Genomic DNA, 27,178 nt, shown 5'->3' with positions numbered 1-27,178 from the left:
CTGACATAGATTAAGCCAAAACTTTAAAGAAGTGTATAGAATCTATATACTGATCATAATTATACCAAATACCAAAGTCCTACACATTTAATTATAAAATAGTCATTTACAGAATTTCTTCTTAAAATAGTAATATTTCCTCAAAAATATTACTGTTATTTTAGACCAAAGGTATCTTCAATAGAGAGAATATATTCTTTCATTCAAGAATTATATTAAAAAAACAACTATGTACCATAATGGTTATTTTTCTGAGTCTCGAGAGATGTCTTTTTCTTAAATCTGAGGTTAAACTATGTGGTTTCTAAAATGCAGGTTCATTTTGGTGATGAACCCCATATATTTGTGCTTTAAAATATCTCTTTGTTTAAAAAATTTGCCCTGGCTGGTTGGCTCAGCGGTAGAGTGTCGGCCTAGCGTGCGGAGGACCCAGGTTCGATTCCCAGCCAGGGCACACAGGAGAAGCGCCCATTTGCTTCTCCACCCCTCCGCCACACTTTCCTCTCTGTCTCTCTCTTCCCCTCCTGCAGCCAAGGCTCCATTGGAGCAAAGATGGCCCGGGCGCTGGGGATGGCTCTGTGGCCTCTGCCCCAGGCGCTAGAGTGGCTCTGGTCGCAACATGGCGACGCCCAGGATGGGCAGAGTCTCGCCCCCTGGTGGGCAGAGCTTCGCCCCTGGTGTGCCGGGTGGATCCCAGTCAGGCGCATGCAGGAGTCTGTCTGACTGTCTCTCCCTGTTTCCAGCTTCAGAAAAATGAAAAAAAAAAAAATTTCACAGTGGAAAACAAATACTTATTTAAAGAAGTGTTTCTCAGAGCGAACCAAGGAATATATGCATCTAAATCACCAGGGATCTTGTTATCGCTGTGAGTTCTATGTCCAGAACAGGCTTACTGAACCAGAACGGGGTAATAGGAGCCCCATCTGCAACATGCATAGCACACTGCTTTAGACTGTGGGCTGGAGTGGCTTATAAAACCACAAAGTTCTAACAGAGAAATTGTATTATATAAGTCTATTCCTTTAGAAAGGAGTTGTGCACAGTCTGTGCACCAGGGAGAGTGAATGAGAGCAGTAACTGCATCTTGGTTGACAAAACAATCTTTGTAAGTGAAAGGCTCTCAGGTAGATAGCAAAAAAAGAAAAAAATAATTTGGATCTTTTCTCCATCTTATATGATGATACCGAATCAGAAACGATTGAGAAAGACAAAAGTACACTTGAACGTTTACTGAAATGATATTTTTAGAAGCAGCAGCCGTCTGACCTGTGGTGGCGCAGTGGATAAAGTGTCAACCTGGAAACGCTGAGGTTGCCGGTTCAAAACCCTGGGCTTGCCTGGTCAAGGCACATATGGGAGTTGATGCTTCCTGATCCTCCCCCTTCTCTCTCTCTCTCTCTCTCTCTCTCTCTCTCTCTCTCTCTCTCTCTCCCCTCTCTATAATGAATAAATAAAATCTTTAAAAAAAAATCTTAAAAAAAAAAAAAAAGGCAGCAGCAGCAATCAAGATAAGGAAGCTAAGATGCCCCCTGACCACGAGATCACAGTGGCGGAGAGCACGAAACAGTCATCGGTTCCAGAGCCTGCGCCCCGGCTGTTGGAAGTGCAGGCAGTTTCAAGGGCTGAAACCTTGGGAACTACCCGGGAATAAGGATTTAAAACATACCCCCTCCAATAAAAAAGTGATGGCTGTGCAAGTCTCTGAAGGAGACGGGAAACAGGAACTGCAGAGTTGGCATTCACTTGTCCCTAGGTGGTGCTATTTCTTTACATTTGGCTCCAATATTTTCTCTTAAATTTAATATGAAAACATAACTAATTAGCATTTCGTTAAGTATATATAAACCCATAAATATTTCAGTAGTTAGACAATATCTTTGTAAATATTTAACTCAGCACTTTTCCGTGCCTAGTAAATAGCTTAAAGGCTTTACCAAGGAGTAACCACCCAGCTGGGAGGCACCAGCTGAACTGCAGCCAGCGAGCCAAAGCAGAGTGGGTTTCTATTCTGCCTGTGTGTGGTGTACAAAGTTGGACCCAGTTCAAGGATAGTAAGCGCCACACCTTGGAATGTTCGTGCCTTTGGTAAAGGGACAAAAGAAGTAGGATGACACAGTTAGCTAAAAGTCAAAGGACTCGTTTATGGTCAGTGGTGATGCTTATTCAGGTTTATCTTTGCAGATCTTTGCCTGGGTTCATCTATCGTTGAACCCAGGCTGCTGCTGACAGGTTATTTTTGTTTGTTTGGTTTTTTTCCCTCATAGAGACTTCAGTGGCAAGAGCGGGAGCACGTGGGGACAGGAAGCATTAAGAGTATGGTGGCAGCAATTGGGGGGCAGTTTTGTTTATATGCTATAATGTAAAAGGAACTCATTATTTCAAAAAGCCACTGAACACTAGTAAAGGTCAAGAGGATAATACTGTTTATTCAGCCTTTACAACGTAGAACTCAGCATGTTCAGGCTGAGACGAGGGTTCCTGATACGGTTCGCATCCGCCTGAGAAATAGTTCACAGGGTTGGACTTGCTGCTGCTGCTGCTGTCCTGAGAACTTCAGAGATAAGGTAGTCCTTACAGTCTCAAAGGAGAGGATATGGTCAGTTCTTCTAGTTAATCAAAGCTTTGCTTTTATAAAGTTTATTCTTAATTTCTAGTCTCCTTCTAATTTCTAGATGCATTTTCCCATCAGATTCAGGGCTTGGAAAATTTTTTTTCTTATTTTGAGGATTTATTTAATTAGCAAAAAGAACTCTTACCGATTCATAGTTCAGTCATAAGTCATAAAGAAAAACTAATGAGGGTTGAGAATATTTTTGACCACCATTTTCCTCAGAAATCTGTTCATTCTTTTCTTCCTCTCCTAATGCCTTCCTTCCTCATCCTCCAACATCTCACAAAACCTTTCCTCAACTTACAGACATTCTTACAAGCCAGGACTATGGTATGATGCCTCCTAGAGTCACATAGCTCAGTGACCCTATTAAAGGACAATAAAGCCTCCATAGTATAACACTAAGGTCAGCTGGGGCAGGGTGGGGGGAGGGTCCAGATATAGTCAAAAACCCCAAAGAGCTTCCTAACACAATGGAACAGCAATATAAAACCCTGGTTTGCAAAAAGGTCATGTGTAGGTCAATATTTTTTTTAGGTGAAAGGAGGGAAGATAAAGAGAATCCCACATGCATCCCAACTGGGATCCAGGCAGCAAACCCATCTGGGGCCAATGCTTGAGTAATGAGCTATTTTTAGCACCTGAGACTGATGTGCTCCAACAGAGCTATCCTCAGCACCTGGGACCATGCTCAAACCAACTGAGCTGCTGGCTTCAGGAGGGAAAGAGGGAGAGGAGGGGGAGCAGATGAGGGGAAAAAACAGGTAGTCACTTTTCCTGTGTGCCCTGACAGAGAATCAAACCCTGGATGTCCGTACGCTGGGCCAATGCTCTATTCACTGAGCCACCAGCCAGGGCATAGTTCAATATTTTTTATACTGGTTCCGAAGGCTGGAAATGATATGTAGTTGGCTCAAACATTCCCTCCTCTCCTTTCCTCACGTGCTCTCCAAAGTTCCAGGTGCGATGTCCCTATGACTGCCTACTCCAGTCTCACCAGCAACCTCTGCAAAACAACTCCAATTCTATAATTTGGTTCTGATACAGATAAAGAAGGGAGCAGGTCCACTTCAGTAGACGTGTGATAGCCTTCAAATCCAGTCTCTCCTAGGGCTGAATGATCTAAGGGTCCACAAACAGAAGAGAACTGAGACTATGGGCAGGCTGAATGTCAGTGACCAGAAGGTAGGCAACCTGGCAATGGTCATTTCTGAATCTAGCTGAGTCATAGCTGGCATGGCTATGTGTTTAGTGCCTTCTTTAACACTTACTTTGAATGCTTCCAAAAAGAGCCTTGAGATGGTCTTTTTGAAAATGACAATGTGGTTTATAATGGAGAAAAAACATTATTTTATGTTTGCTCTTCCTACTTGCAAAATACACGTGAACCTTCAGTGGATTATTGTGTAAACTATTATGTTTCTATTATTTTATCACAGGAAAACTAATATTACAAGGTCAAAGCCACAGTCAATTTAAGCAAACTGAGGGTCTGAAAAATGCACGCAGGATACGTATCTTCCTCCTCTTTCAGTGATCTTGTCATTGCCCATGAAGATGTTGCTCTTAGTGTTCTGTGAGGATAGAGGAAATAAAGTGACCATGTGGGTAGGTACTGGCTACATTTCAGTATGCGATTTCCCTCAAACTTTAGAAAATCTAAACAAATACGAAGTGCCTTGCAATCTGCAAATACTTTCAAAATCCAAGGAGCAATGTGGTAGAGAGAGATAACAACTTTAATTAGAAAGCTACCTCCAAAGTCAGACAGAATGGCTCTACGGAAATGTCAGATGAGCTGTGTAGCCAGAGGCCATCCGGAATAATGAAGGAGGATTCTAGAGAATTAGGAAATCAGAGGATGCAGACAGGGTGGATGTAGGGAGACTGAGGGAGAAGGCTGGATTTGATTCAAAATCCCACTTACATAGATTAGAGAACACATAAACCCAAGTCTCAGGTTTTTAAAAAGCTACTTCTTATATTCTACTGATGATTAGCAGTCCACAGGAAAAGTTAAATACTAAAACCAAGTAACCATGCCTTCTAGGTCAATTTTATGGGGAAGAGAAGGCTGCCATCAAGCCATGCACCAGATATAACTGAAGCCCCTAATCCAATCTGGACTGACCACTAGTCAGTTAACTGAGGGAAGTAGGTAGGTATGTTAGAAAGGGGGCCTCTCGCCTCAGATGTAGCACATTGAGACCATCAGCCGGCTGTTTTACAGAAGTAATAGAAAACCCTGAGAATTGATTAAATGGAGGTAGGTGAAGAGAGTTACTTTGTTTAACTTCAATTATTTTTCTTCCTTTGGAGACTTCAACAATGTCACTCAGACACCAGGATGGCAATGTCCACAAGTTAGGGACATTGAAAGTTTGGCCACTGTTAGCCTCTTGCTTCTCCCCACCATCTTCTCCAACTTCAATCACCCATAATGACTCTTCCTTTACCTTGGGCTACATACAGTTTCTTGATCTCTTCAATGCCCCTGAAGACCTTCATCTTACCTCCACTTAGGACCTTGGTAGGTCTCTATTTACAAGATCTAGAACTGCCATTCTCTTCATCTGCTCTACTTTTTTATTACTTGCTTTTCACCTTCATGAAGACACTACACTCCTCTCCATTTCCTTCCCTTCTTCTCTAACTCTTCTTTCATCATCCCCTTCTCTGGCTCTTCCTTCTCTTCCTGATCCTAAGAGTAAAGGGTTACTGGAGTCCTCCATTCCTTATCTAATCATGCTACGATGGACCCTCTCGTGGGTGACTGCCTCCTTTTCTCCCAGTTTCAATTATTACCTCTATGTGAATGAGGCAACCTAAATTTTTTTTTCTACACTATTCTCTAAAACTACCCACACTAAGTTATCACATTTTCCATATTGGTTTTCCCATACTGGCTGTATCAAAAGCTCAAAATCAGCTTCTTAAACACTAACCTCAACAGTTTTACCTTCTAGCCCAATCTTTCTCCTGACATTCCTCTTAATACCAAATATCATTTACTGAGTCAGCTTACCACGTGAGAGACACTGTTCTAAGTAATTTATGTAAGAGGACTTATTTAATGCTCAAAAAGTTTCATGAAGAAGATACCACTGTTTCCCTAATTTTACAAACTAACTGAGACATACAGAGAAGTTGTTTATTATATAATTACTGAAAGTCAAGGCTTAGACTGGAATCTAGCAAGTCTGCTCTAGAACTGAATGCTCAACCACCATACTGTATTGCCTCTCTTAGGCCGTTTTCAATTCTTACATTCATCTTCAAGTCCTCCATCTCTCATTTAACCAAATCCTGCTGACTTTCTTTCTGCAAAGCCTCTCCCTTTTTTCAGCTGTCTCCTCTAGATGTCCTGTCTCTAGGCACACTCTACCTGAATTTTCTTTTTATAATAACAAGAATAGCCTTTCTTTCTTCTGGATATAAAAACATGGATATATAACACATGTTCATTATATCACAATCATAAGATTAAAACAAACATGTAAAATACCTGAGAAACCCAAATAATAATTTTGCCTCTCTGCATAAGTGTTATTAGTATATTGGTATATATTCATATATTTTTCTTTTTCTATGCATATACATAGACACATAACCTTTTTTTATTTCTGAATTGAGAAGTGGGGAGGCAGAGAGACAGACTCCCACATGTGCCCAACCAGAATTCACCCAGCATGCCCACCAGAGGGCGATGCTCTGCCCATCTGGGCCATTGCTCCATTGCAACAGGAGCCATTCTAGCGCATGAGGCAGAGGCCATGGAGCCATCCTCAGCACCTGGGCTAACTTTGCTCTAATAGAGCCTTGGTTGTGGAAGGGGAAGAGAGAGACAGAGAGAAAGTAGAGAGGGAAAGGTGGAGAAGCAAATGGGCACTTCTCCTGTGTGCCCTAGCCAGGATTCAAACCCGGGACTTCCACACACTGGGCCAATGCTCTATTTCTCAGCTAGCTGGCCAGGGCCAGACACATAACTTTTTTTTTAAGTGAGAGGAGAGGATATAGTGAGGCAGACTCCCGCATGCACCCCAACCAAGATCAACCCAGCAACCCCTGTCTGGGCCAATGCTCAAACCAACCAAGCTATCCTCAGAGCCTGAGGTGAATTGGCTGAGACCAATCAAGCTATCCTCAGCACCCAGGGCCAGGCTAGAACCAATCGAGTCACTGGCTGTGGGAGAGGAAGAGGGAGAAAGAAGGGGGCAGAGGGAGGAAGGAAGAAGCAGATGGTTGCTTCTCTTGTGTGCCCTGACTGGGGATTGAAGCCGGGATGTCCATATGCCAGGCAGATGCTCAATCCACTGAGCCACCACCTAGGGCCTAGACACATAACTTTTTAAAATAAAAAATGATCTCATTCATTCAGTGGCAGAGTATTGCCCAGCATGTGGATATCCCAGTTTGATTCCCAGTCAGGGCACACAGGAGAAGCAACCATCTGCTTCTCCACCCTTCCCCTTCCCCCTCCCCCTCCCCCTCCTCCTTTTTCTCCTTCTCCTTCTCCTTCTCCTTCTCCTTCTCCTTCTCCTTCTTCTTCTTCTTCTTCTTCTTTTCTCTCTCTCTCTCTCTCTCTCTCTCTGCCCCCTCCTGCAGCCATAGCTTGATTGATTCAAGTGAGTTGGCCCTGGGAGCTGAAGATGGCTCATGGACTCCATCTCAGGTGCTAAAAATATCTCAGTTGCAAACATGGCCCTAGATGGGCAGAGCATCACCCAGTAGGGGACTTGCTGGGTGGATCTCAGTCAAGGCATATGAGGGAATGTCTCTCTGCCTCCCCTTCTCTTGCTTAAAATACATACATACATACATACATACATAATTTTTAAAAAAATTTTAAATAAAAAGTATCTGGCCCTGGCCTGTTTGCTCAGTGGTAGAGCACTGGCCCAGCGTGTGGATGTTCTAAGCTCAATTTCCGGTCAAGGTACACAGGAGAAATGACCATCTTCTTCTCCACCCTTCCCCCTCCTGCTTCTCTCTTTCTCTCTCTTCTCCTCCCACAACCATGGCTTGATTGGTTCGAGTGCATGAGCCTGGGAACTGAGGATGGCTCTGTGGCGCCTTTCCCACAGATGCTAAGAATAGCTCAGTTGCAAGCATGGCCCCAGGTGGGCAAAACATCAGCCCCAGATGGGGCTCGCTGGGTGGATCCCAGTCAGGGCGCATGCAGGAGTCTATCTTCCCTCCTCTCAGTTAAAAAAGAAGAAAAAAGAAATCATATTTATTTATTGCATATTATTTTTTTCATTGATATCACTGGCTATTATTAGTCCTGTTGATAGTTTCCAATCTTAAGGGAATATATATTTGTGTATTAGTTTGTATTTTACTAATTACTAGTGATATTAAATATTTTTACAGTTTTATTAATTTTTATGACTTCTTAATATGTTAAGCATATTAACTCTTTGCTTATCATGTACACTGCAGAAAACTTCCCTGAGTTATTCCTTTTTAAATAGTATGTTAGGGGTTTTGTTTTTTTCTTCTTTTTTTATCATATAAAAGTTTAAAATATAATTATTTTCTGTCTCTGGTGTTCTATGGCTAGATTACTGTTTCTAATGCTTAGTTCTGATCATATGACCTCTGTAATGATTAGTGGCCCTCACAGCCTATGGAAGCCCAAAGTCCTTAGCCAGTAGATAAGCCCTCTTCATTAGGACACATTTCAGCTGGTTCTTGGCATTTTTTTTTCACATGGTTTATACTGTAGTCAGGCAGTATAAATTGCTATTCTGATAATTTGTCCTATATGTCCACTATTAAAAATTATAAAAAAAACATAAAAAGATTTTAATAGTGCCCGATCAGGCAGTGGTGCAGAGAATAGAGTGTTGGCTGGGGATGTTGAGGAGCCGGGTTCAAAATCCTGAGGTCACTGGCTTGAGCGCAGGCTCATCCAGCTTGAACGTGGGCTCATCAGCTTGAGTGCAGGGTCACCAGCTTGAACGTAGGATCATAGACATGACCCCATGGTTGCTGGCTTGAGCAAGTGGGCACTGACTTGGCTGCACTACCCTGGTCAAGGCACAAATGAGAAAGCAATCAATGAACAACTAAAGTGCCGCAACCAAGAATTGATGCTTCTCATCTCTCTCCCTTCCTGTCTGTCTATCTGTTCCTGTCTGTCTCTCTTGCTGAAGAAAAAATAAGATTTTAAAAGTAAATAGAGAAGGCCATAAAAATAGATTAATCCAATATTCTTAAAATTAAATTTTTAAATAATTTTTCAAAAGCAGCGGCAGATTACACTGGGACCTTGCTTCGGGATTCCTGTGTGCTTGGGAAAAGGGAAGCTGGTCACTTGGTGCAGGTGAAGATGTTCCGCTGTAACCTAAGCGCATCCAAGTAATGTAACCAGGATCATGAAGACTGCCATATATGTTCCTCTCAGTTATCCACAACAGGGAGCTAACTAGGTACCTAAAGTTTACCCAGAGGTTTTCCTATCCAGTACTCCCAGCACCCATGCTATTCTACCTAGAATACCCTCTCTCAAATTCTCTCTATGCCTCCTCATCTCAAATTGAGCAATTGCCATTTCTGATGCCCAAGCAAGAAGCAAATCAATACTTGTTTCTTACAGTTTACAACGCTTTAGTACTTTCTCATGCCACTCATCACATTTTCTCTTGCCTCTTGATTATCTGAGTGTGTTATCTCCTTACCATATTGTAAATTCCTTGAGGGCAAAGACCACCTCTCATCTTGGAGTACTCTCTTATACCAAACAGAGCACACTAAGTAGTCCTCAGTAAGCCTGCTGAATAAAGGACTCGCCATTAAGACCAGGTCACTGTTAGGTCACTGAAGCCACTATCTGGGGTTTACTATAAGAAGGCATTTGAGAAACACCTCGGAGGGCCAGCCAGGGCTGGGAACAGACACGAGATCATGCCTTCCTTCCGATTCTCAATAGCTCTGCCCTATCAGCTCAACAGTCACCTCAGTATTAGAATCTAGGCCAAATCAACAGTTCTGAGATCCTGTACTTCCTCTGGAATATTCACTGGGCGACCCTGAACATGTGGCTAGAACCTCTGTTCCTTCCAGCTGGTACCACCACTCCTGTAGAAACAGGGTAGCTAACGGAAACAGTACCACTGGGCGACCCTGGACATGTGGCTAGAACCTCAGTTCTTTCCAGCTGGTACCACCACTCCTGCAGAAACAGGGCAGCTAATGGAAACAGTACCTAGGGGCCATGGGGTCGAGGTCCTCAGAAGGACAAATCATTCAAACCTGACCTAATTTACAGCAGTTGATTTTGCTCAGAGCCTCAACCCAAAGCTTTTTAACATTGAGAGAGACCTGGTCTGGCCTACGGTGGTGCAGTGGATGGAGCATCGACCTGGAACACTGAGGTTGCTGGTTAGAGGCCCCGGGCTTGCCCAGTCAAAGCAAATACAAGTACTCTGCTCCCCCTACCCAAGTCAATAAATAAAATCTTAAAAAAAGAAGAAAAAAAAAAGAGTGTCATACCTGGATGTTAACATCCGCCCCGTTGTTTACTAACAGCTCAAGACACAAAGCACCGTGTGTGGAGGCAGCAGCGAAGTGCAGAGGGGTGAACCCACTGTTGTTGGGCTGGTTCACGTTAGCACCGTAGTCGGTCAGCTCGTTGACGACAGAATCCTGCCCGTTGTAGCAGGCCAGGTGGAGAGCCGTGTTGCCATAGACGTTGATTTCATCGATCTGCGAGTGAGTCCAAAACAGGGTGATTAAAATCATCGCAGCCAATTTATCCCATTTTCTGCAGAAGAGCCTAATAGCTGTTGCCAGAGAAAGGAAATGTCCATCTGTCAACACAATGATTCAGAGCCTGCTGTCGCCCATTGTGGTCATCCTACAAATGCTTGTCACTGGAAGTAAAAATCAGCAAAAAGGTAAATGTGACAAAAAGTGAACTAGAGAAGAAGAGTGAATTAAAGGTTTCAACTTGTACAGAGATTGTTTGGGGCTATGGAAGGGATTAAAAAGTGAAAGGCAGAGCTGTCTGGAAATGCCAGAGGAGAACTGAATCAGGAGAGTGAGAAAAAAGCCTGAAACTCAACCACGAATCTGGAGAGAAAGAGGCGGCAGAGGCACAAGGAGGGCCTGTGAACCTCAGCTCAGGAGCTGGGCTCAGCTGCCACTCTGGGTTTGGCTCTGCTGTCTGACAGCCCACAAGGCCACGTGCCAGAGCAGGACCATGAAGCTGTCCTGGGTATTTAGGCCATGGCTCTTTCTTACTGCCCCTACCGCTGGATTTCAACATCATGGTCTCAGTCCTGCACCTTGTCCTTTCCTCCAAGGACAGGGATGTTCCAAAGCCTCACTACTGCTCCGGTTCTGCGCTTAAAGGGGTTTGGAAGATTTCTCCAGCTCAGCACTGGACACTTCTGCTGTTTGTCCCTGTCATTCATTCGCTCACTTCTGCTGGTAAGCCACAATTTAGAAGGCTAGATTCTGAGGGTGGGATGTGGGATTGTAGCCAGTCTTTAAAAAAATGACTGGTTAATGTGTGTGTGTGTGTGTGTATGTATTTATCCCATATATATATATATAGCTATTGCTTATTTCTCTATCGTGATATAGAAAGTTAGCCTTATCAGATCCTATCACCCTCCTCAGTTGCCCACAGAAACTCAAAGATAGAGTAATAGAAAGAATAGTTTTTATCCTTGTGAATTAAAATGCAAACAGAATTTAATTTCTGAACAAAAGAAAACCCACAAATACACAGGATTTTACTTCAGAACAAATAGAAAGCCCACTAATATACCATAAGTTGATGCATGGAATCGTAGCTCACCTCCACCCCCAGATTCAGGAGATGTTTGACAACACTGGTCTGTCCATTGGAGGCTGCAGCGTGCAGGGGGGTGTAACCCTTCTTATCTTTACACGTCACTTCTGCTCCGTGGTTAATGAGCAACGCCACAACATCCAGGTGGCCTTTACAAAGAAAGCAGCAGAAAAATGTTGTTAACCTTTATAGGACAATTTGCTGATTCATTCCACCAAAATTATCACTATTAGCTTTCGCTGCCACCAGCATATTGCTGAGCTATTTATAAAAAGCTGGTTCAGTGACCCTGTGGTGGCGCAGTGGATAAAGCATCGACCTGGAAATGCTGAGGTTGCCGGTTTGAAACCCTGGGCTTGCCTGGTCAGGGCACATGTGGGAGTTGATGCTTCCAGCTCCTCCCCCCTTTCTCTTTCTCCTCTCTCTCTCTCCTCTCTAAAATGAATAAATAAAATAAAATTAAATTAAATTAAAAAAAAAAAAGCTGGTTCATGGAAGTATTCAACAAATATTATTGAGTGCCTACTATGTGTCAGACTTTATGTAAATACTATAGGATAAAAAACAGATGATTCTTATGTGAGCCTCCTCTTCAAGATCTAGAAAAAGAGATGCCTGTTCACAAATAAATAACAACAGGCCCTGCCCTGGCCGGTTGGCTCAGCGGTAGAGCGTCGGCCTAGCGTGCGGAGGACCCGGGTTCGATTCCCGGCCAGGGCACACAGGAGAAGCGCCCATTTGCTTCTCCACCCCTCCGCCATGCCTTCCTCTCTGTCTCTCTCTTCCCCTCCCGCAGCCGAGGCTCCATTGGAGCAAAGATGGCCCGGGCGCTGGGGATGGCTCCTCGGCCTCTGCCCCAGGCACTAGAGTGGCTCTGGTCGCAACATGGCGATGCCCAGGATGGGCAGAGCATCGCCCCCTGGTGGGAAGAGCATCGCCCCATGGTGGGCTTGCCGGGTGGATCCCGGTCGGGCACATGTGGGAGTCTGTCTGACTGTCTCTCCCTGTTTCCGGCTTCAGAAAAATGCAAAAAAAAATTAAAAAAACAAAAAAAACAACAGGCCCTGACCGGTTGGCTTAGTGGTAGAGCATCAGCCTGGTGTGTGGAAATCCTGGGTTCGATTCCCAGTCAGGGCACACAGAAGTGACTATCTGCTTACCCACCCCTCTCCCTTCTCTCTTTATCCATCCCCCCCCCCCACCTTCTCACTCTCTTTTCTCCTCCCACAGCCATGGTTCAAATGGTTCAAGCAAGTTGGCCCCAGGCACTGAGGACAGCACCATGGCCTCACCTCAGGTGCTAAAATAGCTCAGTTGCCAAGCAATAGAACAGCTGCCCCAGATGGGCAGAGAATCGCCCCATAGAGGGCTTGCCAGGTGGATCCTGGTCAGGGCACACGCGAGTCTATCTCCCTGCCTCCCCGCCTCTCATGTAACAACAAAAAATAAAAATTAATTAAATAAATAAATAATGAGGTGCTGTAATATATTAGTAACACTGCCTTAAAAAAATTCTGTGAAAATGAAAGCAATGTTTTTGAAACCAATTGCCATTCCTCGCTGAAAACCCCAACACTGGCAGTTGGTTTGGAAAAACTTATGGAAGAAAAAAATCAATTAATCAGAGTGGCTCCAGATTGATTTTTAAATTATATGAAATTGCTGCTGTTCGACTGTTGGTCGGTTTGTTTTTGGCCCATAGAAATGGCAATTTTTATAAAATAAAAGGCCTATGTGCTTGTTAGAAAGGATTCAGAAAAAGCCAAAGGGTATTAAAAGGAAACCAAAATCATCCAGAATCACCAATCCCTGGAAATAATCAGTTAACATTTCGGTGTGTAATATATCCCAGGTTATATTCATTGTATAGATTTTTTTTAAATGGGGATATTATTCATACTGTGTGTTACAATCTGTTTTCACTTAACATATCACAGAATCTTCCTACGTTAATAAATACTAATGACATCACTATGGTTACTGCACAGGGCCCCATGTGTAGATCCTCCATAATTCACCAACACAATCTCCTGCAGATGGCCATTCAAGCCGTTTATAACTTGGTGCCGATAGATTCTTGCCTGCTTTTCTAATTGCAGGACGTTCTCCAATTAGAAACACAAAAGAAGGATCTTCATTTACCACAGGATTACATCGGGAATAAACTCTATAAGGTCCATCACTTGTCAGTGGTATTTGTGCCAACAAAAGTGAAAAGGAAAAACATAGAAATGTAATTTCTTCCTTCCTCTCCCCCCGCGGAGCAGGCAGAGGCAAGGACTGCCGGCCCCAGCTCTGCTGCAGGTAGAGAAGCCGGAAACTCCCGTGAGTCACTGGTCACCGCCACTGACACAGCCGCCAGGGGGCTGTCCGTACTTCCTTCCTTTCTGTTTCTTTCAAAAATGTTTATAAATAAAAATAAATGCCAGCGGAATTTATGTCCTTGTTTTGCTAGTCAGTCCTCCTTCTTTTTAAACATCTTATCTTGCTCCCGTTAACAAGTTAAAATAAACACAATTTGTGCAGCTTTCCAATCCAGATTGAAACATATTCAGTGAGGTCCAGGTCATAAGTCCTCCTTCCTCCTTTTTGTAGGAGAAATAAATCTTTGGCAAAGCAACTGCCCAACCTGAATGTTTGACACATGCCAATAAAACAGACCAAATCTTAATTCAGTTGAACCCAAGTTTGAAAAGAAGTCAGGCTTGCCCCCCCCCAAAAAATACCTATATGGTCCATGAGAGACCCATGGCTTCTTCAAAGATTATATGCATTTTGCTTTCCATTATGGCATCCTTACCCATATATGCTGCCCAGTGCAGAGCACGCCGGTCCTTCTTGTCAAATGCATTGATGTTTGCCCCTTTGGCCAAGAGTAAATTGACCATCTGAAAAATAACCAATAATGAAATCAAGTATACATGTAAATTGGTGAGGGCTCCTCACCACCTGCAGCTGGTCTGAGCCAAATTAATGTCAGGGCAGATCAGAGATCTGGGCTTCAAACGAAGTAGGCAGATGACATCACAGCCAACCCTGTGGCATGTGTACCAGGAGAAAAAGACTGAGGTGACAGCTACCTTTTCAATTCACTGTGACTCTGAATTTAAAAACAGACACACTTGCCTATGGTTTCATGTACAAATACTACCACGACACTCTGTGCAGGTCTCAGAAGTAATGTTAGGTTTCACTTGGGGCTAAGAGAGTCTGTCGGAAGGATTCTCTTCCCAGTGACGAGGACACCCACCTCCACGTGGCCGTTCAGAGCAGCGTGGTGCAGAGCTGTGCGGCCCCCTCGGTCAGAGACATTGACGCTGCTCAGCAGGGGAATGATCACTTCTGCACACTTGATAGCTTTATTGGCTGCTGCTACGTGGAGGGGGGTCTGCCAGTTCTTGTCCCTCGCATTGACATCAGCCGAGTGCTTAATCAATACTTGCACTGCTTCCTAAAACAAAAGCAGAGTTTTCCAGGGTCACAAACAAATGCTCAATCAGTATTTACTGGGTGTAAGATGTTTCACTAGACCCCGGAACTACTAAAAGGGAAGGTTCCCTGCCCTCAAAGGCTGGCTTGAGATGGATATTCTTCTGTGATAAGCAAAGTAATATATGATAAAGATCAAGAGTGACAGAGATTAAAATAGATTCACTGCACATTTCTTTGTTAGGCCAAGAGCCCTGGCATATCTCCAAAACCTTCTAAGTATAAGGTTTCCTTATAAGGCAGTGGCCCCAACATTTTTTGGGCCACAGACCTGTCTAATGTCAGAAAATATTTTCACGGACCAGCCTTTACGGTGGGAGGGATAAATGTATCACGTGACCAAGACAAGCGTCAAGAGTGAGTCTTAGACGGATGTAACAGAGGGAATCTGGTCATTTTTTAAAAATAAAACATTGTTCAGACTTAAATATAAATAAAACAGAAATAATGTAAGTTATTTATTCTTTCTCTGTGGACCAGTACCAAATGGCCCATGGACTGGTACTGGTCCGTGGCCCGGAGGTTGGGGACCACTGTTATAAGGTATCAGGTATATTTGGGCAAATGAGAACACTCATGTACACTCATTGGGGTGAAAATCCATCAGCCAAAGAGCTCCCCAAAGATTATGTGAGGTTAGAGGCATTTGTCAGTAAGTCTCCCTCTTCCAAAGCCAAAGACCGCAAAGCCCTTCATAAATTGGATCCATTTGTAAATCTTTAGTTCCCTCAGCCAACATCTTCACTGTCACTCAGTGATTAATAAGCAGTCAAGGAAAGAGGAGACCTCTTACTTCCTCAACTTGAAGCTACAAAATGGTTGTTTTTCCAACCTTTTCCATGTTACAAAGAGGTAGTTTCACCTACTGAGTTCCTTCACCTTCACCGAGCCTCTAACCTTTTATCTCCTTCTCTCGACCTAGCCAGCATATCAGCCGCTTGAACTATATACCTCTACCTTGGTTGTGCAATGAAATTACCTGGGGAGCCTTTAAAAATACAGATACCTGGTCCCACCCCAGAGAATCTAACTGGCTTCAGAATTTCTGTAGAGCTCCCTGAGGACTGGGTTACACAGCCAGGATTGAAGACTCTCTTCTGTTCAGTCAAGTGAATGACATAGCTTCTCTAGAAAAGGGGAGTGGCTGTTGCTTGTTTCTCTTAATTTCCAGGGATATCCTTGGGAGCAGTGAATGGAGCTTCTTTTTTTTTTTTGTATTTTTCTGAAGCTGGAAACGGAGAGACAGACAGACAGACTCCTGCATGCGCCCGACCAGGATCCACCCAGCACGCCCACCAGGGGCAACACTCTCCCCACCAGATGCTCTGCCCCTCCGGGGCGTCACTCTGCCGCGACCAGAGCCACTCTAGCGCCTGGGGCAGAGGCCAAGGAGCCATCCCCAGCACCCGGGCCATCTTTGCTCCATTGGAGCCTTGGCTGCGGGAGGGGAAGAGAGAGACAGAGAGGAAGGAGGGGGGGTGGAGAAGCAAATGGGTGCTTCTCCTATGTGCCCTGGCCGGCAATTGAACCTGGGTCCCCCGCACGCCAGGCCAACGCTCTACCGCTGAGCCAACCGGCCAAGGCTGAATGGAGCTTCTTTATGGACATCTTATCAATGTGTCGCCAATGAGCCAATGAAAGGCATCAGTACCACACTCCTGCCACCCACCCTTCATGGTCCAAGAACTCACCTTTGTCCACCCAAAGCCCCACCGGCTGACTGTCCAGTCTACTTTATCATACAGGTTTATAAAAGTGCCCCCAGAAAGTAGATCATTTGAACCATCAAAATTAATACCTTTAACAGGGATATAAATGATGAAATAAATAGAATGTTCCATGAATCAGGAGTAGTAACATGTTGAGATGAATAACTAACTTAGACAGCAGAAGGAGAGCAAAAAGAAATTAACTTTGCAAATTAGAGAATATAGCTTAAATAAAAAGTGTGACTCCACTCAGGCGCTATCAACAAAGGGTCATAAGCTGATAGGTCCCAAGCAAACATTTTAAGATTACCAAAAAAGGGGAAAAAAGACATATGCCACTCCTCCTCAGCAAGATGAAGAATAAAGTAATACTAAACATTCCCTGACCCCGTTCATTTCAGAGCAAAACATGTGTATGCCATGCTCACCTACTGTGCAAAATACAGCTACAACTAAGGAAGATTGAAAGAAACAACACCCAGGTTCCATCCTGAAAACTAGCCAGGTGCACAAAAACAAACAAACAAACAAACAAAAAAGGCTAAATCACAATAAAGAATTAAAATTTACATTAGAAAAATAATAGTTTTATCAACTTTGGTCTCATAAATATGGAGGCAACTCATTGTGATGTGGGAAGAAAATATTGGAACCTTCATTTATATTTATTTTTTGAAAAAAAGGAAAGCATTTTAGCTGGTATTTAACTTCTGGGTTGGCGCTGGGCCCTCACAGTGTTGGAGATGCCCTCAGGAAAGAGAGGGGCTTCTACCCGGCTGAGGGGCGGGGCTGGCCCGGGCTCCGTTCATTTGCCTTCAGTGCACGAAAGGTGCAGTGATGGACTTGCCAAGTCGATTTACAGATTGCAATACGTACTCTCAAACTAAAAGTGTTCTAAAATAAGCAAGATTTATGCAAGGAACCCACATAAATAATGTGCAAGGCACAGAGCTGACACCTCTACTCATAGTAAAAGCTTTCTATCACCTACATTACAAGTAAAAGTAATGACAGATTTAATCAGATCTGACAACAGCTTGGACAAAACAGAGGAAAATTCTCAGAAGTCTGTTGTCTACCTTGGTTATGTAAGACTATGATAAATGAAAAGCCTCACCCTAAGTATATTGGGCTTTGAGACATTAGCTAACGATAGTAGTTCCAGTATATAATTTATAAATAAATGAGATATATATTTTGAATATGTATGCTAAAAATTTTGCAGATATAGGGCCAGAAAAATTGAAGATAATCATCTCAAAGTAATACTGTAAAAAAATGGTACAGTATCCTTTTTACACATTAACAACAAAATAACCATACTGTACTTTAATACTTTAATGCCTTTGTCTTGTGCGTTATTGCATCTGTATAAATTCTTGCTTTGCATTAAGTATTATGTAAATTCAGAATAGATTAACAAAACAAACTACACAAGAACATTTCACCAATTTATACTTTTTGGAGATAAGACCAATGAAATCATTATAAATTTGTTTTTTAAAAGTAAAAAAATGTGATTACTTTCAGAGTAACTCAGAATAAAGGAATGGATATTACCTTTGAGGTTTTTGGGGTTTTTTAGTGAGAGGAATAAAGGCAGAGAGGCTCCTGCATGCATCCAAATTGGGAACCACCTGGCAAGCCCACTAGGGGGTGATGTTCTGCCTATCCAGGGCCTTTGCTCCATTGCTCAGGAACAGAGCCATTTTTTGGTGCCTGAGGCATAGGCCACAGAACGATCCTCAGTGCCCGGGCCACCTCTGCTTGAGCCAATTGAGCCATAGCTGCTGGAGGGGAAGAAAGGAGAGGGGGAGGGAGAGGGTTGGCAAACAGATGGTGGCGTCTCCTGTGTGCCCTGACCGGAAATCAAACCTGGGACATCCACATGCTGGGCCGACACCCTACCACTGAGCAAACTAGCCAGGGAAAGAGGTACTACTTTTAAATGAATATTTAGAAATTATTTGTGTTTCATACAAAGCAACAGGTTAAGCAAAGAAAAAATACATTTACATGCCAGTTATAGCTTATATCTAAACAAGCACTTTCAGAGTTTGGGGCTGGGAGGAACCTGTATTCTCAAATAAGCAATATACTTCTAAATATATTTAATCACAGAGGATTTTGGTCTCTTTTTGTTAGTAAAGTCTTATTGAAACACGGCCTCACTCATTTGTTTACACATTATCTATGGCTGTTTTTTAATATAACAACAGAGTTGAGTATCTGTCACAGAGATCATAAGCAGCCATTGAAGCTAAAAGTATTTACTATCTAGCCCTTTACAAAAAATGTTTGCAGACCCCCTGGTCCAGCTCCTTGTTTAAATTACCACAAATTGCGAATTAACTTTATTAAAATAAAATTTTGTGAATTACCAGCATGAAAAAATACAGTTTTAAGTCCAAACAGTCATCTCAGGAGGATAGGTCCCATTGAGTCGGAAGCCTCTGTGTTCAGCCCCTGCGAGTCAGTGCTGGGTCTACAGTGAATCCGGGCTGGACGGAGCTGCATGGCTCTGCAGAGTAGAGTGAGAGGCCCTCAGAGCAGGGCGGGAAGGAAGGGCGAGGACGAAAAGACAGAGAGAGGCCACGAGCCCAGCACCCCAGAGCAGAGGTATGCACCTAGCTGGGAACAGTCGGAAGGCCAAGAGGGAAGAGGGGAAAGCTGACATGGAAACCAAATGAGAGTAGCAGGAACAAGGTTCTCGAGCCAGCCAATCAAAAATGCAAATCTCTAGGAATTCTTTGGAATTGCTGGGAAAATATTAGCCTTTGCATGAAGATTCCAGCCGGTCCTATCTGTTTAGAAGGCAAGGTGCCCCTGACCAACATCTGCATTACACCTAAAATATTAGAAAGGGAAACGTTTCAAGTTCATGATCAGATGGGAGAAAAAATAAGTGCATGGGGTCTCTACTGAATCCCTTTTCATGTGAATTTCAGGCACTTCCTATGTGGTGCCAATCTCACCACATTGGTCTTCATACCAACATCTACTCTTTTTTTTTTTTTTTTTTTGCATTTTTCTGAAGCTGGAAACGGGGAGAGACAGTCAGAGAGACTCCCGCATGAGCCCGACCGGGATCCACCTGGCACGCCCACCAGGGGTGACACTCTGCCCACCAGGGGGCGATGCTCTGCCCCTCCGGGCGTCACTCTGCTGCGACCAGAGCCACTCTAGTGCCTGGGGCAGAGGTCAAGGAGCCATCCCCAGCGCCCGGGCCATCCTTGCTCCAATGGAGCCTTGGCTGCGGGAGGGGAAGAGAGAGACAGAGAGGAAGGAGAGGGGGAGGGGTGGAGAAGCAGATGGGCGCTTCTCCTATGTGCCCTGGCCGGGAATCGAACCCGGGTCCCCCGCATGCCAGGCCGACGCTCTACCGCTGAGCCAACCGGCCAGAGCGCCAACATCTACTTTTAAAGATCAAGAACATCTAGAATAAGCGTTACTTTTATAAAACATTTTAAATTTTCCATTCTTCTTTTTTATTTCTATTTCTGCTTATGTAATGAATTGCTTAGTTTTCATCTTACTTGACAAGAAAGGATTCTATCAAGAAATACTTAGTATACAAAGGAGAAGTTCTTACTTAATTTCTAAAAATTAATTTTTAAAATGAAAATATAAGGAGGCTAAAATGATTACAGAATTAAATTCACAGACATATGGAAGTGTTCTGACCCCTTCATTTGATTGGCAGCTTCATTTTAAAGACAAGATGTCTACAGTCCAGGGCAAAGATCAAGCCTGGCTTACATAAGGGCTCATGCATTTCTGCTTGGCCACAGCTAACTCAGTAGACAGTATCAGCCAAGCATGCTGACATAAATAATTTTAAATGTTAATTATCCTTAGTTATTTACATTGTTAAGCTCTGAAGTTTTAGCCTGCCAAACTGGCTTAATACACTTAACAGAAATTTAATATATTTTGGCAAAATAAAGCTTGAATTTAAAAAGACAACAACTTTCTCTTTTAAAACCACTTCTCTTTCAAATATTTTAATCTTGAAAACACTTTAACTTGGTTTGAAGAGGTCATAATTTTATGACTTAGGGAATTCATGATTTCTGTAATAAAAAAAAAAAAAAAAAAACAGTCTCTCCTCCTGTATTACACACGGGCTAAAAATTAATATCCAAAAGTTGGCTCTGACAGAAATTTACAAGGTAAAACAGAAACCAATTTGGTGGAAGGAAAGTTGAACACTTTCTGAATCAAGAAAAGTTACTTACATGCTACTTCTCAAACTAGCAGTGGTGAAGGACTAGTGTTTTAAAAAATTACATCATTTCAAATACATCATGAGCCAATACTTTTGTAAAATACAATAAAAAGTAAATACAATAATAAAATGAAAAAAGATAAATTCAATTATTTAATTATTAAATTCAGGAAGCATGAAATTACGCTATCAGCTTGCTCTATAAGTTTCTGAATGCTTCACTCGTATCATAGCAAGGAAGACAAAAGCAGTTAATGACCCGGCACGTGTGAAGAGTCTGTTTAACATTCAGTGTTAGGACCATAGGCCTGTTGGGTTCCATTCCATAGTAGCTGTGCTAAATAAGACACAGTAATGACAGAAAGAGGGACTGTCATGGGATGTCAAATGGGAAGGAACTGGAGATGGCATTTACAGTTACTTTATATCTACTTTTTATGACTTTCTCTTTTTATAAAAGGCCGCTCCAACCCTGTAAAAAGAAGTAGAAACATACATTATGGCACATGGAAAAAGATGAGAAGAAATAGGAAGCACGTGTCCTCAAAAGTGTCGCCCCTAATATTTGTCTTTTCCTCTCAAATGTGCACTGCGTTTAAGAGGTCATAAATTACTCATGGAAAAGTAATTGTTTATGACTCCAGAGTCCTTGCAGGCTTAAGCAATGTCAAATTTTATAAACTGCAAGTTGCTTTAAATCAGGGTCTGAGCCTTATACAAATTTCTGTGCTCTTTACAAAGCCTGGCAGATGCCTTGCACACAGTGTATATTCAATAAATTTGGGTAGAATAAACATATCAGTATAATCATTAGCAAACTCTCTAAGAATAATATGCAAGTATTAACGAGGCATTTACTGTGGGCTGCCACCCCTGAGGCTGCACTCATGTCCTGAAGACATCTACTCTATTCCTGAAATCCTGAAATCACTGGGCTTTCATCCCCTACTATTTATAGCAATTCCATATTCTGTAAGAATTCTATAAATTGCTGCCCAGCTAATTTGTTCAATTAATCAGATGATTCCTCTAAAAGTATTCATTATGAAACTAAACTCACCCTTTATTATTACAATGATTATTGAGGACAATTATTCAAAGAACACGTAGTATAAAAGGGGTTCACTGGAGACTTAGGGATATGAAAGAATTTAAAGGAAACTATTCAAGAAGTGCCATCCTCAAACATTGGGAAGGCTCTGCAGATACTAACCTGTCCCCAGTCTTCAAGAGTGGTATGTAGACCACATGCATTCAGAATCTTCTTTGCAAAATGAAGGCCCAACCACCCGCTTCATCACTGGGGTGAGGTGCCAGAACAGGTACTTTTAACAAGCACCCAGCTGACTTGAATGCACATTAAATCTGAGTACGACCCATCTAAATTCTAACTGACAGGGTATAAAATACTTCCTTCCCATTCCAGGTATGATCTATGCTGCTCACAGAAATTAGGGGATATTTCAAAAATTAATATGAAGCAATAAAATATTCCCTACTTCTTGTAAGCAGTATATGTTCTTCATGATCTTTTTATAATCATAAAGCTTATTTAAGGAAAGCAATGATATTCTAGTCTGTCATATAATTTTTCCAATTCTGTCTAGTAGGATGTAGCACACAATAATGACCATATTTTTAAAGAAAAGGAAAAAAACATGTTTTTAAAATTCATGCTATAAAATAAAATGTTTTCTTACTCAACTCTGGCAAACATCTTTATACCCACTGGGACTTCCGTCTGCACAGACATAAGAATAGACTCATTTTATTAGTTGGAACAGTATCAAGGGGGCTCATATAATTGAAGGTAAGCAGTAGGCACAGTGGTTAAGGGAGCAGGTTCTCTATTATAATCTCCTCCACTTACTGGCTGCAGTATCTTAGGTTCTTCTCTGAGATCCTGTTTCCTGAATTAGCCTTAATAACAATTTAACCTTAGTAACAATATCAATCTCAAAGAGAGAGTTGGAAGAAAAATGGAATCACACAGCAAGTGCTCAATAAATATTTATCATGACAATACATATTCACAAACAACAGCCTCAATGCTCTATTCCAAAGAGAGGATACAACCAGTTTTTTTTTTTTCCTTTTTCTTCTTTTCCAAGTGAGAGAAGGGGAGATAGAAAGAAAGACTCCCACATGCGCCCTGACCGGGATCCACCCAGCAAACCCCATCTGGAGCCAATGCTCTGTCCATCTGGGGCCATGCTCACAACCAAACTATTTTTAGTGCCTGAGGCAGAGGTTCCATGGAGCCATCCTCAGCACCTGGACCAATGCACTCAAACCAATCAAGCCATGGCTGTGGGAGGGGAAGAAAAGAGGGGGGGGGAGGCAGATGGTCACTTCTCCTGTGTGCCCTGACCAGGAATCAAATCCAGGACATCCATATGCTGTGTCGACGCTCTACCACTGAGCCTACCGGCCACGGCCAAAAGAGAGGATACAACCATTTTTAAATTTTCTATCTAAAAGACCGCTTCTAGAACAGGGAAGTGAAAAGTCCATCAACTCTCCCTGGTGCTACTATCGGTTCATTATAGAAGAAAAGGCATGTGTGAAAGGCCAGCTGCGTTTGGACGCAGGCCATGTTCGGCTGTGTGCCTGGCCGTCTGCCCTAAACACTTTGTCCTAGCAGCCTCCCTTTGTGCCCACTCCAGGCCCCTATAGCACACTTCACAGTTCCTTCCCGGGAGTGGGCTTCAATAAACATGTGTTAAACTCTCCACGCCTGTAAGCATTTACTTCCTTTCCCCTACAGCTGCCCTTTTCCAAGAAAGAAAAACAAAAAAGCAACAAGAACAAGCTAAACAGAGGAAACAATATGAAATAACTTAACAATAGTTCAGAAAATTCTCCCTGGCAGCCCCAAATCTTGCTTATCTACATTATCTAGAATAGCAAAATATGTTTCCCTAATATTTTGGTAACAGAGTATTCATTTCTTCACAGCTGTGAAAAGTACATAGTTAAAGAAGGAGATAGACCAGTGAAGCCCTTAGGGAGTCAGTAGGAGACAATGGCTGTTTGGCTCTGATTATCTGTTTGGCTGCTTCCTTCCTGGGAATTCCAGATGTGGGAGGGGTGTGGGGGATGGGCCTTGATGGGAGCGCACAATATTGCCTGGTCAGTACCAAACAACCCTTGAAGGTTTATCCCTGGAACCCAATTATGTTACATGATTTTAGGAGATATTGCCATGTCTTGATCTACAATACTTCCTTGTCTGCAGAAGAGCTTTCATAACGTCAGGCAGGGGTGGATGTCTACGCAATATTGTGATCTGATACCCCTATTGTTGTAACAGGCTCAGGAAATGAATTTAGCAATGAACATCATTTTTCCAGGCATAGATATCTGAACCTAAAATTAGCCCAGATGGAAAGAAGGTTCAGAAATTTTGATTTGTGCTGACTAGTTATCTTGGACTTACTCTGATATCGCTGTTACATATAATTTGAAACTCATCCTGACTTTGCAGGGTCTAGTGGCTTAATTTGTTTCTAGTTTCTCACTCCAAGCTTCAAGTCAGTTTACCTTGCATTTATGAAAGATGATTATCACCAGTGTTCTCTGTGGAGTATAGTAGTTCCATAAAGTAGCTGTACAGAAAACCATTGTTCATTCACATAGCTGAAGTTAACTTGAATGAAACTCCAAATTAACTGTGTACTGCCTGATCTGTGGTGGCTCAGTGGAAAGAATGTCAACCTGATGTGCCAAGGTCACCGGTTCAAGACCTGGGGTCGCTGGCTAGGGGCTGAGGTTGCCAGCTTGAGCCCTGGGTTGTCAGCTCAATCCTGAGGTTACCAGTTCGATCCCTGGTAAAGGCACATATGAGAAGCAATCAATGGATGCACAATTATATAGATGATGCTTCTCTCTCTCTCTCTCTCTCTCTCTCTCCCTTCCCCTATATAAATAAAAATAAATGTTTACAGAGCAAGTTAGTTACTAGAAATACAATGACAAGCAATACATGTGACACTCACTTCAAGGAGCTTACTGTCTAGAAGATCTTTTTAATTAAAATAAAATAACATTTCAATGGTAGTTTTATATTGAGTCAAGTTAGCCAAGTTGAAGTACATTTCCCAGAATTCCCTGCTGTATGGTTCCATTTAGGGTTGGCCACGAGAGTAATCTGCATGCGTTTTGGAAGGCAGACAGGAAACTACAGCATGACTGCTGTGCTGGCTGCCGGGTACTGTCGCCGCTGGCTGACCAGCTGGGTCGCCATGTTGGCACAGGGCAGTACCAGGCTGATGCTTCTTCAGATGCTGCTGTATCTTCTTCAGGCTCTTCCAGTCTCGGGCCAGGTGCACGAGAGTTCAGAGGTGAAACACGCAGCTCTTTCTACAAGTCACCCACGCCCCTGATGTTGAGGCAATTTTAGAGACAGACGGGGGTTCCAGTTTGTCCCTGTTCTTCCCCATTTCATGTCCAGCTTTTCTTATCAACTGCAGACTTTGTCGGCCAACAGTGACTTCAGGACCACACAAAACAAGGTGACAGCCTGACATAAACTCCAGCAGCTCACGCAATTGTGTATGGTCTATTTCCTATACTAAATATCATATTCTATATTTTTCATGGTGGTGCAGCTTTCCTGATTGAGCACTGAACCCTGAGAAATCACTTACCTATGTTTTAGAAGCAAAGGGGCTTTGAGGACAGTATAGAGTTTATAAGACTTTCAATGAAGCAATGAGAGTTGATACATATTTGTGTCAGAAACAGCACTGCTTGCCAATCTAAGCAGCAGACAGGTGTGCCGGCTCTCGGGCTGAACACACACCCCCTTCGGCAAGTGCTAACAGCCAGATTAGCAGTCCAACCCTTCTCTGTTCTTTCCCTCTAAGGCCTGCTTCCCTTTCCCCAGCTATTATTTAGGGGAGTCATGAAATAATAGCTATAGGACAGAATTTTTTTTAAAAAGGAAATCTGAATTTCTTACATCTACATTTCCTAAATTCTGAGTGATGTGCTTTGGGGGTAAGAGGCCCACAATCAGTTCTAACAATGGTTACAAATACTCCAATTTTCATAAGAAACTATTCAACTTGCTGTGACAGATATTAATATGAAGACATCTTCTATTGCAAGCTTATAGATGGCTCTGATTATTTACAACTCAGTGTCTGTTTGCATTTTTTTTTTGTATTTTTCTGAAGCTGGAAACGGGGAGAGACAGTCAGACAGACTCCCGCATGTGCCCGACCGGGATCCACCCAGCACATCCACCAGGAGCGACGCTCTGCCCACCAGGGGGCGATGCTCTGCCCCTCTGGGGTGTCGCTCTGCTGCGACCAGAGCCACTCTAGCGCCTGGGGCAGAGGCCAAGGAGCCATCCCCAGCGCCCGGGCCATCTTTGCTCCAATGGAGCCTCAGCTGCAGGAGGGGAAGAGAGAGACAGAGAGGAAAGGGGGGTGGAGAAGCAAATGGGCGCTTCTCCTATGTACCCTGGCCGGGAATCAAACCCCGGTCCCCCGCACACCAGGCCGACGCTCTACCGCTGAGCCAACCGGCCAGGGCCTCTGTTTGCATTTTAATTCCTTCCTGGCAAGCGGCACCTGGCAAGGGATATTTTCCCCCAGAAAACCTACAGAGGGAACTGGTTCCTGAGGGAAACAGCAATGCCTTTTCAGGTATAAAGATTGATTCATCATTGGGTTGACTGATTTCAAACAAACCGAAGATATGTTAAAAAAAAAAAAAAGGTAAGCTGATGGTTAAGGGAAAACAGATATTCTGAGGCTTGAAGCCTGTGCAGCTAGTTGAGCCAACAAAGATGACGATTCCATAGTATCGAAATCATCTGTTTTTGTGTCTTTCCATCCCACTAGACCACATGCTTCCCAAGCACAGGGACCACGTGTCTTATTTTTCATTGTAGCTCCATCAGCAAGCACAGTGCCTGGCATATAGGAAATGCTTAGTAAATGGTTTTCTGTACTAAAAAGACCTGGTACTTGTTCAGAGGAAACAAAGCCATATCTTTCAAAAGATACTTAATTTTTATTTTAAAAGAAAATTAACCAGCCTGACCAGTGGATAGAGCATTGGACTGGGATGCTGAGGACCCAGGTTTGAGACCCCAAGGTCGCCAGCTTGAGCACGGGCTCATCTGGTTTGAGCAAAAGCTCACCAGCTTGGACCCAAGGTCACTGGCTCGAGCAAAGGGTTACTCAGTCTGCTGAAGGCCCATGGTCAGGGCACATATGAGAAAGCAATCAGTGAACAACTAAGGTGTCGCAATGAAAAACTGATGATTGATGCTTCTCATCTCTCTCCATTCCTGTCTGTCTGTCCCTATCTATCCCTCTCTCTCT

The 27,178-nt window shown here is 43.1% G+C and overlaps 1 protein-coding gene across 13 annotated transcripts in view; it reads right to left on the bottom strand.

The window, feature by feature from the left end:
* The window catches only part of ANKRD44 (ankyrin repeat domain 44), a 354,643-nt gene that overhangs the window by 131,002 nt on the left and 196,463 nt on the right, over positions 1 to 27,178 (bottom strand). For all 13 annotated transcript variants that reach the window (XM_066233603.1, XM_066233606.1, XM_066233614.1 and 10 more), the window contains exons 5-8: positions 14,665 to 14,865; positions 14,215 to 14,302; positions 11,421 to 11,563; positions 10,109 to 10,321 (exon numbers count right to left, since the gene is read on the bottom strand). In XM_066233603.1, coding sequence (XP_066089700.1) covers positions 10,109 to 10,321; positions 11,421 to 11,563; positions 14,215 to 14,302; positions 14,665 to 14,865 — 645 coding nt within the window. The remainder of the gene's footprint in view (positions 1 to 10,108; positions 10,322 to 11,420; positions 11,564 to 14,214; positions 14,303 to 14,664; positions 14,866 to 27,178) is intronic.

The sequence above is a fragment of the Saccopteryx bilineata genome, chromosome 5 (assembly GCF_036850765.1).
Source record: "Saccopteryx bilineata isolate mSacBil1 chromosome 5, mSacBil1_pri_phased_curated, whole genome shotgun sequence".
Lineage (NCBI taxonomy): Eukaryota > Metazoa > Chordata > Mammalia > Chiroptera > Emballonuridae > Saccopteryx > Saccopteryx bilineata.
The sequence above is the reverse complement of the archived record's forward strand: the minus strand, read 5'-3'. Positions and strand labels throughout refer to the sequence as shown.